The sequence below is a fragment of the Manis pentadactyla genome, chromosome 3 (genome assembly GCF_030020395.1).
Source record: "Manis pentadactyla isolate mManPen7 chromosome 3, mManPen7.hap1, whole genome shotgun sequence".
Classification (NCBI taxonomy): domain Eukaryota; kingdom Metazoa; phylum Chordata; class Mammalia; order Pholidota; family Manidae; genus Manis; species Manis pentadactyla.
In genome coordinates, this window is record NC_080021.1 from 10,461,009 (window position 1) to 10,479,706 (window position 18,698).

General features: G+C 36.5%; 1 protein-coding gene across 6 annotated transcripts in view; it reads right to left on the reverse strand.

The window, feature by feature from the left end:
• The window catches only part of EFR3A (EFR3 homolog A), a 99,978-nt gene that overhangs the window by 57,966 nt on the left and 23,314 nt on the right, over positions 1–18,698 (reverse strand). For 2 of the 6 annotated variants that reach the window (XM_036890518.2, XM_057497735.1), the window contains exon 2: positions 1,292–1,368. The exons of 1 other annotated variant lie outside the window; for it this stretch is intronic. In XM_036890518.2, coding sequence (XP_036746413.1) covers positions 1,292–1,368 — 77 coding nt within the window. Of the gene's footprint in view, positions 1–1,221; positions 1,369–10,927; positions 11,046–18,698 lie in introns of all 6 variants that reach the window. 3 more of the 6 variants (XM_036890516.2, XM_036890514.2, XM_036890515.2) reach the window with 3 other exon arrangements.

Sequence of the window (18,698 nt, forward strand, 5' to 3'; positions counted from 1 at the left end):
TTGGAAGGTCACCGGTCTCCAACGTATCCCTTGCCTTCTCAAGCCTTTTCTCTTGCTGGCCCCCCACTTGCAATGAAGAGACTGATCTCTATGCCTCCAGATGGTGTACTTACTTAGAAGCTCAGCAAATCTTATTTCCGCTGAGAATGCTTCCTAGAGACTGCCAACCCACAGTGATACCTCCCTGTTTTAAAGGCAAAAGCATAATCACCCATTTTACCTAACATTTGACTTACTGGTATTTATGCATTTTGCTTTAATACTTAGTATGCTTTTGCTTTATGTCAGTCAATGGATGGAAAACTCCTTTAAGGCAGGTACCGTATCAGGGTTTTTTATATCCCATGAATTATCAAGATTATCTAGTAGCCAAATATTTAATTGATTACCCTCCTCTAAACAGCCGAATGTTTGTTAGATTGATTAAAAATGAGATATAATCTCATATACCATGAGATATATAATGTTACGATAACCAAAAGGTTTCTATAGTTGGCTACATTTTAAAATAAAGCAAATTCTAGAAATCAAACACATGTAACATTTTCTTGTTCATATCTATTAACACCAGTCTAAAGGTGTCGTAGAAAATTTAAGTGTCAAAATCATTCAAACACAGTTGTTCTAAAACCAGTAACCTTCCATAATAAAGTAAGTTTTATCAATTAACATTTTAAAGCATTTAAGTCAAAAGAGAACAAACTCTTTCCTGAAATATTCTTCCTTGACCTCTCAATTCTCTTTTAAAAACTGTGTGGCCAACTCTACTTATTCTTTGGATTTTACCTCAGATTCCACTTTCCTTGGGTCTTGCCTTCCCCAAGCCCACACCAGCTATCATGCCACCCTGCTCCCATCATGCCTGTGTGCCCCATTTCTCTACCACAGCATTCTCTCACACAATAGGGTTACTGCCCACTTATTTGCCCATGGGCTTGGTGAGAGCAGAAGACCACATCTACGTTCACAGTAGTTTCTTAGCATTTCATATAAATAATCTAGCCCTAATTTATAAATTTTTTATATTACTTAAATACAGGAAAATACACAAAAAAGGACATCATCTGCCCATCATTCCAAATTTATGCCTAATCTCTGAAAGGATATGCAAATTAGACAAGCAAGCATGGGTAATTTTAAAGTATAAAAAAACAAGTATAAAAATAGTAGTGCACATAATGAGATCTAGGGGTAAAAGTAGAAAAATGAAATTAGGGAAACCTTAGGGAGATCAGCAGGGGGGAAGGATGGGTCAGCAAAGAGAAGGATCAGTAGATGTAGATCACATTACTTTTGGATCTTCAGGGAATATGTTGTCCACCAGGCGTTTGTAGCGAGGTCGCAAAGCAGAACAGCAGCAGCACATTCCTGTTCAAAACAGAGCAAAATCACACAGCACAGAGGTTACTCATACTGTAAACTAATGCAGAAATTCAAGTTTCTGAATATTAATGGATTACTTAAAGTGAAGGGGAAAAGTTCAAACTGCCACAAATAGAAAAGGCATGCAAATTCAATTACCAAATAAGAAATGAAAAAGTTATATTTCTTCTCCTCTCCCCAAAGACATGGAGTAAAAATGCATATACTGATAAATTATTCCAAAGTTCCAAACCGAACTGTTTTGGAGCATGTGTGTGCATGTACACCCACAACCTACCAAATTCATCCTATAAAGTGAACACATAATCCACACCCCCTTTACTTCCTTTCTGATCTTACCTACTATTCTCTGCATCCCTAGCCCCACACTCCCTATGCCTGGCCCGATCTACTCAGCTCCAGCCACATGGTCTTAAAATGACAGTACGTCCTAGTGCAGCTGGTGAAAACAGCTAATACATGTATCTACATGAGGCTTCACTAAGGATCTACGGAAGAGGAAAGTCCAGGAATTTCAAAAATGCTGAGTTGTTATCTCAGAAAAAGCAATGGATTTGGAACCAGAAGACCTGGGTTCATTCCAGTTCGTTCACTAAGGGATAAAGCACATCAGCTATCTGGAAAGAACCATGCAAGTGGGAGGGATTAGTTTTCTTGACCTGCAAACGAGTAACAAGAACGTTAGTCCTGAGACATTATAAAATTATTCCCTTGATTTATGGAACTGGAGTATGTGTGTCTCTGTGTCATTGGGCATTTGCATGTACACAGAAATCAAAATACAGTATGAGAGGACTTGAACTACAAGTTAAGAGAACTCAGACCTAAGCAGAGTTCTGCCTATCTTACTGAGTTACATTATGCAAGAGACTTCTCCAGATTTCATTTTGTTCGTGAAGTATCCATCATTCATTCATGAAATCATATATCAAATACCAACTGAATGCCCAGCACAGGCTAAAACAAGTAAGACCGAGTCCAGATTGGCAGTAGAGTGGAGCTATTAATGATAAAAACAAGACAGAGTTAAGATTTGCATATCTGTAGTAATCATGAAGCACTGTGCATACTACATTTAACCTTTCAAGCAAATGAACAAAGCTCGCAACCTGGTAAGAAGATTAGAATGAATACTTTGCTAACATTAAAGCAAGGCCAAAAGAGTGAATTCAGATTGTTATCATGGTGGAGACTAGCAATGGGACTGAAAACCAAGTCTCAATGTTTCAAGTTTCCTGTCACAATGTTAAATTACATTATTTTCAGTAAGAAAGGACTCTTAATTAGCTACCAAGTTTCACTTATATTGACACTTTCTAATATTATACATTGCTTTTACAGAGGCTTCCAAAAAAATGTGAACTTGTAATACACATAATATCCAGTTCCTACTTTCACAAAGCTGAGGTCTCCTGTTGGAGATATGGGTAACAAGGCAAAATACTACCAGGCAAACAGGGTTAAAGGGCATGGGCTTTGGGGTTGGGCAGATGTAGGATGAACCCAAAGTCTCTCACTGTACAGCGAGGACAGCCCATTACCTTGTCTTACTACACCTGTTTCCTCATCAATTAAATAGGTGTAACAGTATCTTCTTCATATTTATCAGGAAAATTAAAGTGTAGTGAAGTTCTTCGTAAAGGCGTAATATACAGTAAGCATTCAATAATGGGTAGCTATTACTAGTAATGCAATGAGAGCAGTATTATAAGTGATGTGAGCAGAAGGTGTCTGAGGGTCCTTGAGACAGTATTCCCAACAGTGTGAACACTTCTGTGTAATCATCTAAAAATGACAACAAAATTTGTGTATGATTCATGACAAGTTTGCAATAACAATATTGGTACTGTGTGTGCGGCATGTACACTAAGCACTTTTACATTACTCACTTGCTCTTACAGCACTATTTGAGGTGGCTATCATCATCTCCATTTGGTAAATGAGGAAATAGGCTAAGGGAGGCCAATTTGTCCAATATCACACAGCTGGTATCGAGTGAGGAGCTGAGATTCTAAGCCAGATTGATTTGAAGGCTCTCAAGGGTTCAAGGGTAGTTGCCACACTAAAGTCAGGTACCAGACAATTTCAAATTACTTTCAACATTTTAGCTTCCCACAAACCATGACCAACAAACCTGACGGCAGGATTGAGTCTGCCTAACAGAAGAGGAATGCACTGCTATGTAGGGAAATAAATGACAATGAGTTTCTCCAGAAGGCCCCGAAAAAAACACCTTCTTAACCACTTACTATAAATGAAAAACTACCAACCACAGAGAAGATATATGAAGTCAGATTAAAAAATTTCAACTTATTCAGACTCCTATAAAATGATAACATACTGAAGATAATGTAAGGTTAAAATGACTGTGACAACAGTAATTACATGAAGTAACTATCAACTATTTAAAATAAGATAACTCTACTTACAAACATCACAAGAACAAGTAAAATGAAATCACGGGACCTACTCAGGCACAGAAATGTGGGTGATTCCCTTGTAGAAGCCAATTCATAAGGCTTTTCAAGTTCAGCAGCGGGTACCTGAACGTAGTCTTTCATGTTGTAAGAGACTGTTTTCTAGTTGATCTTCCTGCTTCTAGATCCCTTCAACTACTGTTCAGCGAGTGCCTAGTTCATTTTACTTGTAATTAATTAGCAGAGGGTGCTAATGTACTGTAACTTACCTAACTTGCTGTTGACATCAAACATAAAGCGATCAAGAACTTCCCTATCAAATTCTGCTGGCAAGGCCAAACCACTTAAACAAGACACTAAATAAAGTACTGTATTGCTCGTTTAATAAAAGCAGATTTTCATACAGTTTAAATAGAAAAATAAACCTACTTGTACCCTTATTCCTTAAAGCATTCCTTTAAATTCTCCTCATTCTAGCTTCTGATCCTTTCCAACAAACTCTGCACCTGAGCCTCAACCATCCTATTTGTTACAACTCTTCCACCCAAATTTTTCTTCTCCAAAGGAAAAACAGGCTAAACATAACACAGAAGACTCAAGCCACTAAATCCGAACAATATGAAGTCTTCTTTAAATTTAATTCTAGCACATAAGAAGATAATCTGCTGCTCTCCTCCTGTAGCATATACATTTCAGAACCTTGCTTATGATATGCTAGGAAAAACAGAAGTCTCAAGTGGGATCACTTAAAGTATGGGAAAATGGAACGTGGGCATAGTTAGAAAGAGAGAAATTGACTTAAAAAATATCAGGCTGCACGTTAGTGTACAGACAGGCTCATGGGGCAATCTGTCAATCAGGGTCTCTGAGCACTATCTTTCTACCTTCCTCTCAGAGTTATAAGTTCTAAATTAATACAACATAAGCAGTGCCCACAATGTAGAAGCCACTCAGAAATATGCAATATATATTTTTTGAGAAACTTTGCACACTCTTAATTTAACTGTTTCTTCTTTAAAGACACACCAAGACAATTTCTTCTCCTTAGCTCTCCTAACATCATTCTCCTGTGGATTCACCAATGTCCCTGAGTCCTCCCCTCAGCGGGGTGTTAGATATATCAACCTCTAGCATCCTTTTTTTCAATGATGAGGTGTTAGAATTTATTTCCAACCTGTCCTGACCCACAGAGGCATTAATAGAAGGACTTGAGTAGCTGTACAGAAACTTGACAGCTGAACTGACACGAGTATGGATCAGGAACATGGACACAAAAAGGTGCTGGGAGAATTCTATTTAATGAGACCAATATCCTAAATGATTGGTCCACCAGTGAGTACTTAGAGTTTGTGATGACATGTGCTTTCCTATGCCACTCTGCAATTTTCCTATTAGTTTATTGGATAACTAATAAAGACCTCTTAAAATAAACGGTTTATACTTTTATTTCAACTAACTATATTACCCAATGGTAAGTTAAATCGAACTGGAAATATTAACATCTCCATTATTAAATTATTAATGTCTCTATTATTAAACACCATCATGGTACTGGGTCCTTGGGAAGAAGCTATCCTCTAAAACAAAAATGGTTAGGTTACCATTAACATTGTCACTAGAGTGGAAGAATGCTTAGATCCTACGATGGATTATGACTTTAAATTGTGTTTGTTTTATGGTCTGTAAAACCAGAAAATAAAAGTATGTATACTTTATACAGAGCAATTATATTTCTCAGTTCTTACATGTACTTTACTGAGAATTCACTGGCATATTTAGAGTTCACTAAATTTTATACTTTAAATGGGAATGGCTATGTTACTGCAATTTAGTTCTTTATGCATCCATTGTATATTTCTATCATAGCACCTGGAAAAATTTATTGTATTTATTTATATATACATCTGTCTTTACCACCAGAACATGAGTCCCTCCAACATAAAGCCCAAGTAGTTTATTACTGTGTATGTCTGGCATATGGTAGACATTTACAAAAATGTTATTTTACTAAATGAATGAAGACACAAAGTTCACTGATAAAATGAATTTAATTATTGCTCTGATATGTATTGTAAGAAGCAAAATAATTATAAAGAATATACAACATCCACCACAAAATACTAAATAAATGCCAAAACAATAGGATTTCTCCAACCAAACAGCTGACAATGCTGACTGAATCACTCTTAACAATAATGTTTTACTTTTAGGCCTAGTGGAGGCCATCAGTAATCAAGGTGAAAAGGACTGTTTTTCTATTCATCACTTTGGGACCTATAGCTCTGTGGTGTCCAAAACCCTTTAAAACTGTCTGCATCACATATATTCCCTTCAAGGTTAAAATTAAAAGTCAAATTACTCATTCAGCTAGTGTCAGAACAAGATGTTCACTTCACACAATTAAAAAGATTTAGTAATACTACAGTCCCACTCACACATACCCCTTCCAAGTTAACATTTACTATATAAACATGAATATATGCTTCATATAAAGCATACACACATATATGCTACATATAAAGCCCATAATCTGGTGTTATTACTGGGTGTAGTCCTGTACTTCAATATGTATACAGGGCACTGTGTTAAGAACTACAGAACTATCTACTTTAAGGTTTAAAAATTGAATTTTAAAACAAGATTTGGACAACATTTGAGGACACGGGATATCCAGTGTCAAACAGACCACCCATCTAAAGGCCACAGTAGTGGAGAGAAGAGTGAAAGCACTTCCAGCTCAGTGACCAGAGAGGCTTTATGAAGGACACAGGACCTGAGCTGAAGACTCCTCTGAAGGATACGTAGACTTAACTATAAGGATAACAGGGGACAGTGAGGGACAATTATAGTCAGACGGAATAATGAAAGTGTAACTATGGAGGATGACACATGGAAAGAGTAAAATGCATTTTCTAATGACCCAGAGCTTAAAAAGGAACGGAGGGTAGGAAGAGGCACAAAGGAAGCATCAAGAGGGTTTGATGACTAATTAGATAATGTGATCAAAGAACCAAGGACAAAATAGTCTTATCTTCAGGAAAGCTTTCCTTTTAAAAGGATTTTAATCTATTAGAGGAGTATTTGATTACATGATTCTTTCCACTTGTAATTCCATACCTTCTCTCATTTCATTCTCAATTTCACTACTCACTCTTTAGTCCAAGGCACATAAACCTTATGGAAAAAGGGAAGGGCAACAAAGGCAACCAATGGAATCAAAGCTCCGTTCCTGTTTTAAAAGATGGTCTCCCACTGCATTGCAATACTGGCTTTACTATAGGCATAGCACAGACAAAAATCTGGTGCACTTTTCAAAACCACACTGAGATACTGTCTGTAGGAAAGAAAAGTTTTTTTCTGAGTCAACTAGTAATGATTGCTCTATACTCAACATGTCTTCCCCCCCACTATCACAATTTTTAAAGAAAAAAATATGTATCAGACTTTCTCCTACTTACAAATAGTCAATTAATAGATTCATACCTAGACCTGACTTTACTTTAACTGAAAAAATTAAATATTACTCAGTAGTTACCCGAGGACAAGGGTACTAAAATACAAAATAATCCTGCCTTTTAGAAAATATGATCCTGAAGGATTGCATTTGTAAACCTTGTGGTACTGTCATATGGAAAAAAATTACCAGTAATATTAAAATCAGAAAATACAATTATCTATTCATTTCATCTGTCAGCTTAGTTTGCAAAACAAACAAGAATGATCCAATGGATGACACAGAAACCAGAGCTGCAACCAGGAAAGAAAAGTACTCACACATCTGTTCCCACTGTCATGTGACATCACATGTGATTCATCCCTATTGCTAAGTCTATATTCCAGGACCCTGGGTGCCAGACCTTGAAGCGTGTTCAGGGTGCAGTCTTAGAAGGGAAGGACAGCACTCCTGTGTCCCAATCTCTGGAGGTAAGTAATTAGATAAGACAGAACTGAAAACAGAAATAATATGTAATTCCCTCACTTATTTAATATATAAAATAGTGACTAAATGTTCTCCACAATAATGTCAGTAGTACCATTAAGAATTACAGAAAGAATCACATTTCTCCATATGTGACTGTTCTAAAAAAAATTATGTAAGCAACAACTTTCCTCTTGAATCCAAACTTTGGTACTGACTTTTGATAATTACTTTGCACAAATAATAAGTTTTCAGAGGAGGGGAGAATTATGTAGTGGTCAAAGATAAATTTAAGGGTCATGATTAAGAGGGAGAAAAACAGGAAGGACAAAAGGCAAATAAGACTATGTCGAATTTATAATGTAACAGAGAAAAATACTAAGCAGTAATGTGTTTTAAGAGTACTACTTAAAACTTAAAAAAAAAAAAAAATCCCCTAATCTTCAAAAGGAGATTTAACATACAGCTAGGGACATAGTTGGCAAAGTCATTAAGTGTTCTGGCAGTTTCTGTCTCTGGAGTATATTTCAACAAATCAATCTTTGGAGCTTTTACAAAACCTTATTTTCCACTTCTCAAAAAAATATATAACAAAGCTACGCAAAAAGTATAGGAATATCTTATTTTAAGTAGAAAAGGTGTTCTTCAAATTTAAAATCTGCTGTCAATATACATCAATTTCCTTTAACTTGGAAGAGGACAAAAGAAACTGAACTTGCAACTTTCCCTTTTAGAATTTCTTCTGAAGAATCCTTAACATAAATAAATGTTCATGGAAAACCATGGAATATTGTTTTTTATGTCTTTCGAAAACTGTTTGCTATATTAATGCCTAGACATAAGCTAATAGCCCAGGAATTCTCACCCATTTAGAAACCATTTTGAAAGTGCAAAAATGTCTTGAGACATCCAAGACCTTCTATAGTGGAAAAGTAAGATTAAAATAAATTAGAAATTCCACATAAAAAAACAAAAATATTCATTAAAAGTAAAGATACTACTAGTGCTATTTGTTAAAGGATGCCAAAACTTGGGAGTCTAGAAATCAATATATAAAAAGAGCCATTAACAACCAAAGATGGATTTGTATAGCCCCTGAAGGACCCCTATGGACAAGTGAATGCAAGAATTCAATTTGCAAATCACTGATTCAGATGGTTCCACAGTCCAGGAGTGCTGAGAGTACATCTTTAGAGTGACTGAGGTGCTATAAATAATCATGCCAAGACCAATGGTATAAATCTTGGCCAACCCTGGTAATCTAGAACCTCCGATTATCCTACTTATTCTCTTAGACTAAGGATTGGGACACTTCTAAAGGTTATCAAAATTTCATATTTAGTTACAAAATGAAGAAAAGCAGCAACAATACAGCCAGAAAAGATAAAGGTAAGAAAAAAATATATAGAAGACTGGTAAAAAAAAAACAATGTAAAGCAAAACTTACCTAGCTTTCATTTTTCTGGCATATAATTATAACCTTAATATATCAAATAATGCACTGGTGTGGAGTTATGAGTTACTTACATATTTTGTATATTAACCCCTTATTAGGAAATACCCACCATATTTTTAACACTAACACATCTCCAGGGAATAATTCAACCTCCCTAACAAAATCACTCACAAGTCTTCTACTTTGTCACTGTGTTTATGCTCCTTATAATGTTACCTCATAAGATTTACTACCCATATGAACTTATGTTTCCATAGTACAATGCTTTTCTTAGGTGCTTTATGAACCATTTGATGAAAAATATCCCAGGGTATTTTTTAAATTGAATAATTCCTAGCCCAACTCAGGACCTTCTGGGTCAATATCTAGGGATTCACTCCTACTTCCTACTATAACCCTGATGCATATCCAAGTTTGAGAACCAATATTCTAGAGAATCTCTTCCCTTGTACAATGATTTGAAGAACTAAATATATGGCTTTTTCTTTTGGTATGCTTTAGGTAATTGGGGCATTGTCCTTATCTAAGTTATGCAATGGATAAAAAGTTACAATACAGGTTGCACCTTACGATCATCTCATACATTATAATAAATGATTCATATAAAGTACCACATATAAGACAAAGACAAAATGAGTGACAGACATGATAAATGCCAAGGCATTCAGAAACAACAACTTCACAGAAGACAATGACATAATTAAGACCTATCACCGCCAGCACGACTGGTGTTTGTGGCTGAGACCTCTAGAACTTCCCCATTACTTTGAAATGCTGCCACCATCCTCCCTGAGGACAAGATTTTTATATGCAACTTATACAAATGAATACTTGGCAAACTCACACTGGAAATAAGTCAAGGTGAGATACTAAATGGCCTTCAAAATCCTAAGTCAAGTACTGCCAGAAGAATAAAGGAAAACAAATTATCATAATCAGACTGCACATTTTTCCTAAAACATCACCAGAATTTGAAATTTTCACTTTTCCTAAAACACTGCACTGGTATGCTTCTCTGTATTTCATTCCACTGTGTCCTTAAAAATTACAGGCCTCAGGATTTACTGCACATGCAACAGCTGGAGAAAGAACTATAGGAGAAATTACTCTATTCTCCTGTCCTTACCTCTCCTAGAGAAGACTTTTGTTTTAAAAGAGGAAGAGTGACTTATTTTACTGATGAGTCTAGATGAAGGAACTGAGCCTGTCTTAAAACAAAAGCTCCACATATCCTCAGCACTGACACAATGCCCAACACATAGTTAGAGCACAGTATTTATTTGTTGAATGAACAAAACAGTTCTTCAAGGGTTTCTCTTTCAGATTTGCATTCTCCAAGTTCCTCTTTCTGCTTCTATATTATTAAGTAGATAGGTGTCTGGAAGCCTGTGTCTTTGTGCCACCACGGGGTGACCAAGAAGTTTGAGTCACTGTGTCTTCCTTACAAAAGGCTGGATGTGTTTGCTGTGCCAACCTGGAGTGTTCCTTAGACACATCATTAGAAAGTCCAGATTTTGGGGGGAAAGTAAATAGGAAGCCTGATGACAGAAAAAAGTCAAGGCACATTCTCCAAGCCAGCCTTACTACTAGTAATAAAGCTGACATTCTGATTTGTAACAGACTGCTTTTTATGTTTCTCTCAATCATTTCCAACCTCAGAGGGGGATTAGGGTACAACTGCTACCCTCTTAAAATCAACAAATAAACAAATAATGTGCCTCAGAAATATATATGATTGGGAATAACACTTACATCCAATCACATTTATTCTTTTAGCATGCTTTTGATGAGGCCTATCATGACCCAAGCCTGAGGCTGATTGAAGGGAATATAAACACAGGCCATAATCTCTGGCCTTCAGTAGTTCAGTCTGTTGAGAGAAGATAAATACACAGAGAATTAGAACTTTGTGAACTAACAGCTATGACAGAACCCGCTGCTGTGAAAGTAGTAAGACATCTAACCTTCCTACAAGAACTAATGACTAGGAGGGCAAAAAAAAGATGGTGGTGTGAGAAGTGAGGCAGAAATCTCCTCCCAAAACCACATATATTATGAAAATACAGCAAATACAACTACTCCTAAAAGAGTGACCAGAACTCTGATTGCACCAGCCATTCTACATTTGGGAGAAGAGAACATCTCATGGAAAAGGGTAAAGTAAAAAAGCTGTGACCCAGGGGGATTCACACACTCCCCCACCCCAGCTCACCAGCGGGAGGGAGAGAATCACAGCAGGGAGGGAGCAGAAGCCCAGGAATGCTAAACACCCAGCCACAGAAATCTACTCCGGGAGCACAAACCCACATTGCATAGGACTCTGGAGATTAGAGGAGGTAAAAACCAAAGTCAGAGACTGAGACTGAAAAAAGGTTCCACAACCAGGTGCCCTGGGACAAAAGAAAGGCGGGCTCTTTGAAAGCCTTCCCAATAGTGAGAGGGCTGCTAAAGGGGCAAGAGTTTACAGGAGAAGGAAGGAACAGGAGGACAAAATCATCCTGGCACACTCAGCCCATCAGGTTGGGAACATTCAGGACATTCAGGCACTCCATCACCCTGGCTGGCAACACAGCCCCAAGGTCCCTCAGGACTATAAGCAGCCTACAGCTTCTTCCTCCCCACCAGCACCTATTCGGAAACCCTCTGTCCCCACCATTGCTCCAGACCAGCCCCACCTACAGCAACTACACGGCTTAATGCAAAGGCTTCTCCCTGCGCGCGGCTGTCCAGACCTGATAGAGGAGGCAGGCACTGTGGCTGGGAAGCAGGAAAGGGCTTTGCCCTTCCGCCAGACACTGGCGCCACGTGCCTGCAACCATGGCCATCAGTCCAGCTACTGGGCAGCTCCAAAGAGCAGAGCTTCTGGGCAGTAGAGGGCGCTGCCTACACAAACCTAATATTTCTCACTTTCCAACAGGATTATGAAAAGACAGAAGAGCCTTGTTCAATCCAAAATCACTCAAAAACCAGAAAGAGGGCCCAGTGAGACTTAAACCACCAATCTTCCTGAAAAAGAATTTAGAACAGAAGTCACAAGCATGCTAATGGAGCTACAGAAAAATATTTAAGAGCTAAGGGATGAAATCAGGAGTGAGATAGACACCTTAAAAAATACAGTAGTTGGAATGAAACAAACAACAGAGGATGTAAAAGTAGGTTAGATGGAGTAGAGGAGACGGTAAATGGAGTAGAAATTAAAGAACAGGAATACAAAGAAGCTGAGGCAGAGAGAAAAAAGGATCTCTAGGAATGAAAGAATATTAAGAGAAATGTGTGACCAATCCAAATGGAACAATATTCGCATTATAGGGGTACCAGAAGAAGAAGAGAGAGAAAAAGGGACAGAAAATATCTTTCAAGAAATAGCTGCTAAAACTTCCACAATCTTGGGGAGGAAATAGTCTCTCAGGACATGGAAGTGTACAGATCTCCTAACACAAGGGACCCAAGGAAGACAACACCAAGACATATAATAATCTAAATGGCAAAGATCAAGGACAAGGACAGAGTATTAAAAGCAGCCAGAAAGAGAAATAAGATCACATACAAAGGAAAACCCATCAGGCTACCATCAGACTTCTCAGCAGAAACCTTACAGGCCAGAAGGGAGTGCCATGATATATTTAATGCAATGAAACAGGAGGGCCTTGAACCAAGAATACTCTACCTGGCAAGATAATCATTTAAATTTGAAGGAGGGATTAAACAATTTCCAGATAAGCAAAAGTTGAGGGAATTTACATCCCACAAAACATCTCTACAGTATATTTTAAAGGAACTGCTCTAGACGGAAGTGCTCCTAAGGCTAAATAACTTTCACCAGAAAAAATAAAACCACAGCAAAGGAAGCAGACCAGTTAAACACTAACCAAATGCAAAATTAAATCAGCTACTCACAGAGTCAGTCAAGGGATAGACAAAGAGTACAGAATATGACACCTAACATATAAAGACTGGAGGAGAAAGAAAAAGAGAGAAAAAAAAAGATCTTCAGATTGTTTATAATAGCATAATAAGTGAGTTAGACTGTTAGATAGTAAAGAAGCTGCCCTTGAACCTTTAGTAACCATGAATCCAAAGCTTGCAATGGCAGTAAGTACTTATCTATTGATAATCACCCTAAATGTAAATGGACTGAAGGCACCAATCAAAAGACATAGAGTTACAGAATGGATAAAAATGCAAGACCCATCTATATACTGCCTACAAGAGACTCATTTCAAACCCAAAGACATACACAGACTGAAAGTGAAGGGATGGAAAAAGATATTTCATGCAAATAGGGAGAAAAAAGCAGGAGTGGCAATACTTGTATCAGATAAAATAGACTTCAAAACAGAGAAAGTAACAAGAGAGAAAGAAGGACGTTATATAATGATAAAGGGGTCAGTCCAACAAGAGGATGTAATCATTATAAATATCTAAGCACCCAACATAGGAGCATACAAATATGTACAACAAATACTAACAGAATTAAAGGAGGAAACAGAAAGCAATGCGTTCATTTTAGGAGACTTCAACACACCATTCACTCCAAAGGACAGATCAACCAGACAAAAAATAAGTAAGGAGACAAGAGGCACTGAACAACACACTAGAACAGATGGACCTAACAGACATCTACAGAACACTCCACCCAAAAGCAACATGGTACACATTCTTCTCAAATGTGCATGGAACATTTTCAAGAACAGATCATATACTAGGCCACAAAAGGAGTCTCAGCAAATTCGAAAAGACTGAAATTGTACCAACCAACTTCTCAGATCACAAAGATATGAAACTAGAAATAAATTGTACAAAGAAAACAAAAAGGCTCACAAACATGTGGAGGCTTAACAACATGCTCCTAACTAATCAATGGATCAATGACCAAATTAAAACAGAGAACAGGCAATATATGGAGACAAATGAAAACAACCACTCAACACCCCAACTTCTGTGGGACGCTGCAAAGGCAGTTCTAAGAGGAAAGCAGATAGCAATCCAGGCCTATTTAAAGAAGGAAGAACAATCCCAAATGAACAGTCTAAATACACAATTACTGAAACTGGAAAAAGAAGAATAAATGAGGCCCAAAGTCAGTAGAAGGAGGGACACAATAAAGATCAGAGAAGAAATAAATAAAATTGAGAAGAATAAGACAATAGAAAGAATTAATCTCAAAGAACCAAGAGCTGGTTCTTTGAGAAAATAAGCAAAATAGATAACACCCTAGCCAGACTTACCAAGAAAAAAAGGAGAATATTCACACATAAACAGAATCAGAAATGAGAAAGGAAAAATCACTACAGACACCACCGAAAAACAAAGAATTATTAGAGAATACTATGAAACCTTATATGCTAACAAATTGGATAACCTAGAAGAAATGGACAGCTTTCTAGAAAAATACAAACTTCCAAGAATGATCCAGGAAGAAACAAAATCTGAACAGACCAATTACCAGCAATGAAATTGAACTGGTAATCAAAAAACTACCCCAAAACAAAATACCCTGGTGGGCTCATTGTTGTATACAGTACTGTTCTGTTTCATACCTTATGAGTAAAATCTGGGGAGGGAAGGAGGATATGGGGGGCTTTAGGTTACTTCCTCCCTTCTGCCAGAGGAAACAAATCACTTGTTCTTAAGAACTTTTCCATTCAGATTTTTGTTAAAACTATATTTGTGTCATTTTCATGTTTTTGTATTTTCACATTAAATGTATTTTGAAATCAAATCAAAATCATTTATTCATATTTATTCATAAGCATTTTAATATAACTTTCTGGACGCTCTTCATCAACTATTAGTGGTACAATGTATTAGCTACCTGTAAGAGCTAAGCAGGTTTCTTACTGTTTATTGAAGGGAGTCTTGTTCTCCTTCATAGATCCTGCAAAAATGAACTGTGAAACAAAATGAACAAAACAGCAGTAGACTCAGACACTGAGAAATGACTGGTGGTTACCATGAGGGAGGGGTTCGGGTGGGTGGGGAGGTTAGGGGGATAAAGGGGCACAATAATTCTCAATCACAATATAAGTTGATCACAGGGATAGCAGTAGAGCAAGGAGAATATAGCCAATGATCTGTGACATCTTCCTATGTTGACAGATAGTAACTGCACTAGTGGGGGTGAGGATTTAGTAATATGTGTAACTACTAAACAACTCTGTTATATATTTGAAAACAATTTAAGATTGTACATCAATGATACTTCAGTAAAAAAAAAGAATTGCTGTTGAATTTGACTAACTGTAGATGGACTGTAGTATATTTGAAAGCTACTAAATGAAACTTATAATGCTTAACAAAAACCTTCACTCTTTAAGTTAAAAAAAAAAATGCCTAGCAAAGAATGTGTCACACAGTTAATGTTAAGGTATCAGTATTACTCAAATATTTAAAGGATATCACTTAAAAAAAAAAAAAAAGAACTAGTCTGTGATGTTCTCAAAGAACAGAACTTGGTCAGGAGTAGTAAAAACTACTGAGATCAGTCCAAACAGGATCAGTCTGTCAGATGCTCTCAGAACAAACTAAAGGTTAGATTAAGCAATCTAAGATTTTTTTAACTCTAAATGCACATGACATTCCAACTCAAATGCAATACAAACATTAATGACTACCAATTATGTGGAAAGTTCTATACAATATACTCTGAAAGGTAAAGGAAAGACCATCAATGAAAAATGTTGGTTAACAAGGACTCATATTTTTGAAAGGGTGGAAAAGACATAGTATTAATAAGAGATATAAAAAAATGAATTTTAACTAGAAAAGTCTAAAAATGCTTCTTAGAGGATAAGAAAAATTAGTTCAGCCAAGCATGGACATAAAAATAAGGAAAATAATTTCTTAGAAATTGAAAGAAAAGATGTTTGTGAGCTGGATTAACTGGGCAAAATTTTCCATTGCAACAGATATGAACTGAAACCTAGCATTTGAACATAAGGAAGAAAATAAACAGAGGTAACAGGGGTTCCAGAAAGGCTGAGATGACAAAGGTATTTCTGGAGTAGTAAAATGGCTAACCCAGGTGATTTAGCCACGGAGCCCAAGTTAGAAGCAACCAGAAAGATGAACTAACAGTAGTTGTACAAATGTATACATTAATATTTAGTTCTCTTTCCTTGAAATTTTAGATTATCTTAGACACATGGAGAAGCAGCCCTGGCTTCACTTTGTAGGTAACACAAACTCCAAGCACTGGAGTAGGGCAACAGCATTTTCGAAAATAATGTATTTATGAGTTTGTTGACTGTATCAAAGGATTAAAAAATTATTTGGTGAAAAATTTTAAGATAACCACACTAACAGGTATGAGGAAAAATGCAGAATCAAGGACAAAGTAAGTAATGGAGATCATTCTATTAAAACCTGGTTTAAGACAACTATACCTAAAAAGCATTTAATGTACTTAACAGCATAATTTAGAATAAAGTTTTAAAAATATAAACAGATTTTCAGTTTTCCATTTAGATGGTTTTAATTAATTAATTTAACTTAATGTGAATGTTAATTCTGAATATGTAAAATTACTGAGGGTAGGGTCTGGAAATTATTCCTATGGTATAAAAAGCTAATAATCATACTTTGGTAATAAATAACCTCTACACTGGTACTTCTCATGAGAAGTATGAGACACAATCTAACAAACGTTCTTTTCATGGCCTGACTTATTTTACTGTAAATTAATGGGGACTTAAAACACAAATTGTCAAAAATGTTCATCACTGTGATGCAGACTTTAGATTTTTAATTACTCAAAGAGTAAGCCAACTAAATCCACCCATGATAATTTCAAAATTTATTTCACTCATCTACACTTAAAGTGTTTTCACTTCTTTATAAGCTAAAGGACACTACTTCCTAAGGAAAGCTAAAGTACTGCCAGTTTATAAGAAGCGGTTCTTCCCACACTGGCAAGAAAGGTTAAGTAGGGGACTGTGACCTCAATCAGCTAATGTAGGTTGCCTCTGTTTCTCATCTTCATGCTTTGATACTTCTCTTCTAAATTAACTCGCCATGCAGGTAACAAGAAGCTATGTACTGAAGCTCTTGGTAAACAAAACATTTCATCCTAAAAATGTTTAAAGTTCAAACCCAGACTCACAATAAGTTTTTTTTATTCCTTTTCAGAAGTTGTCTGAATGTGGCATTTCCAATTTGTGAAAGTACAAAAAAAAAAAACAACAGTTGACATTTTCCAAATGCCTTTGAAAATGCTGTGAAGTTTCTGTAAGGCAAAACGAACAGAGAAAGGAATCATTTTATGGTGTGTCAGAAATATATTACGAATATAATGGGAAAGATGATTAATACAGTATCCACGATTAGACAATTTATATGATAGTTCAGAGCCCAAATCACTTAAAAAAGACACAATTTATTTTTAGCTACACACACACACACACACACACTTATTTAAAGATTCAGAAGTGAAGTCAGTTATATACTTTGCCAAAATAAAGATCTCCCCAATTGATAGGCTGATCTTGGAGGTGAATATGGGCACAATCTCTACCTTTTTAGCCTTCCCAAATAAACCATAACATCTTCTACAATAAAAATTGTGAATACTCAGAGCTCTCAAATCAAGCCCCACACTTTTCATTCCCATACATTTGCTCACCCAATCTATCAGTGCAGGACCTGTGTTAATAAAAAGTGGCATAGATTATACATATTCAGTAGTGAGGTAATATGCATTCTAATTGCAGAAGATTCCTGAAAGTGAAATGTAAGTTACAAAATAGGAGTTCAATAATTTTAAACATAAGTTATAACACTTGAGTTGATAAAGCACTGAGACCCAAGGAACTTGTAAAAAGAATTTGCAACAAACTATTGAAACACAAGGACAAAGAGTCAAAAATAAGCATAATTTTGTAGCTGGAAAACCAAAGCAATGGGTTAACAATTCCAACATTGAAAGAGTTCTGAGTTGCTAGGCTGAAGTAATTTGTGGTAACAAAGTTGTTCATTAGTAGTCAGGAATACTTGGAGAGTTAAAGAGAGAAGTTAAAGGTAAAGCTAATTTTTTAAAACAACAAACAGATGTTGTGGGTTGAATTATGTTCCTCAAATAGATATGCTGAAGTCCTAACCCCAGAACCTGTGAAACGTTCCTATTTGGAACAAAGTTTTTGCCTATGTAATCAAGTTAAAACGAAGTCACACTAGATTATCTTAATCCAATGGTTCGTTTCCTTATAAGAGAAGAGAAAGGTATGGAGACCCATGGGGAAGAAGGCCTTATGAAGACAGGAAGAGATTAGAGAATTACCTTGCCACAAACAAACTGCCAGCAAACACCTGAGCAAGTAGAGACAAGGGAGGATTCGTCCCTAGAACCTTTCCGGGTAGCACAACACGGCCCTGCCCGCACCTTGATTTCAAACTCCTAACTTCCAGAAATGTGAGAACACTCATCTTAAGCCATTCATTTTGTGGTACTTTGCTATGGCAACCTTGGTAACCTAATGGAAGTAAGATTCACTTAATATGTAGACTAGCAAATTCTCTTGTTTTCTAC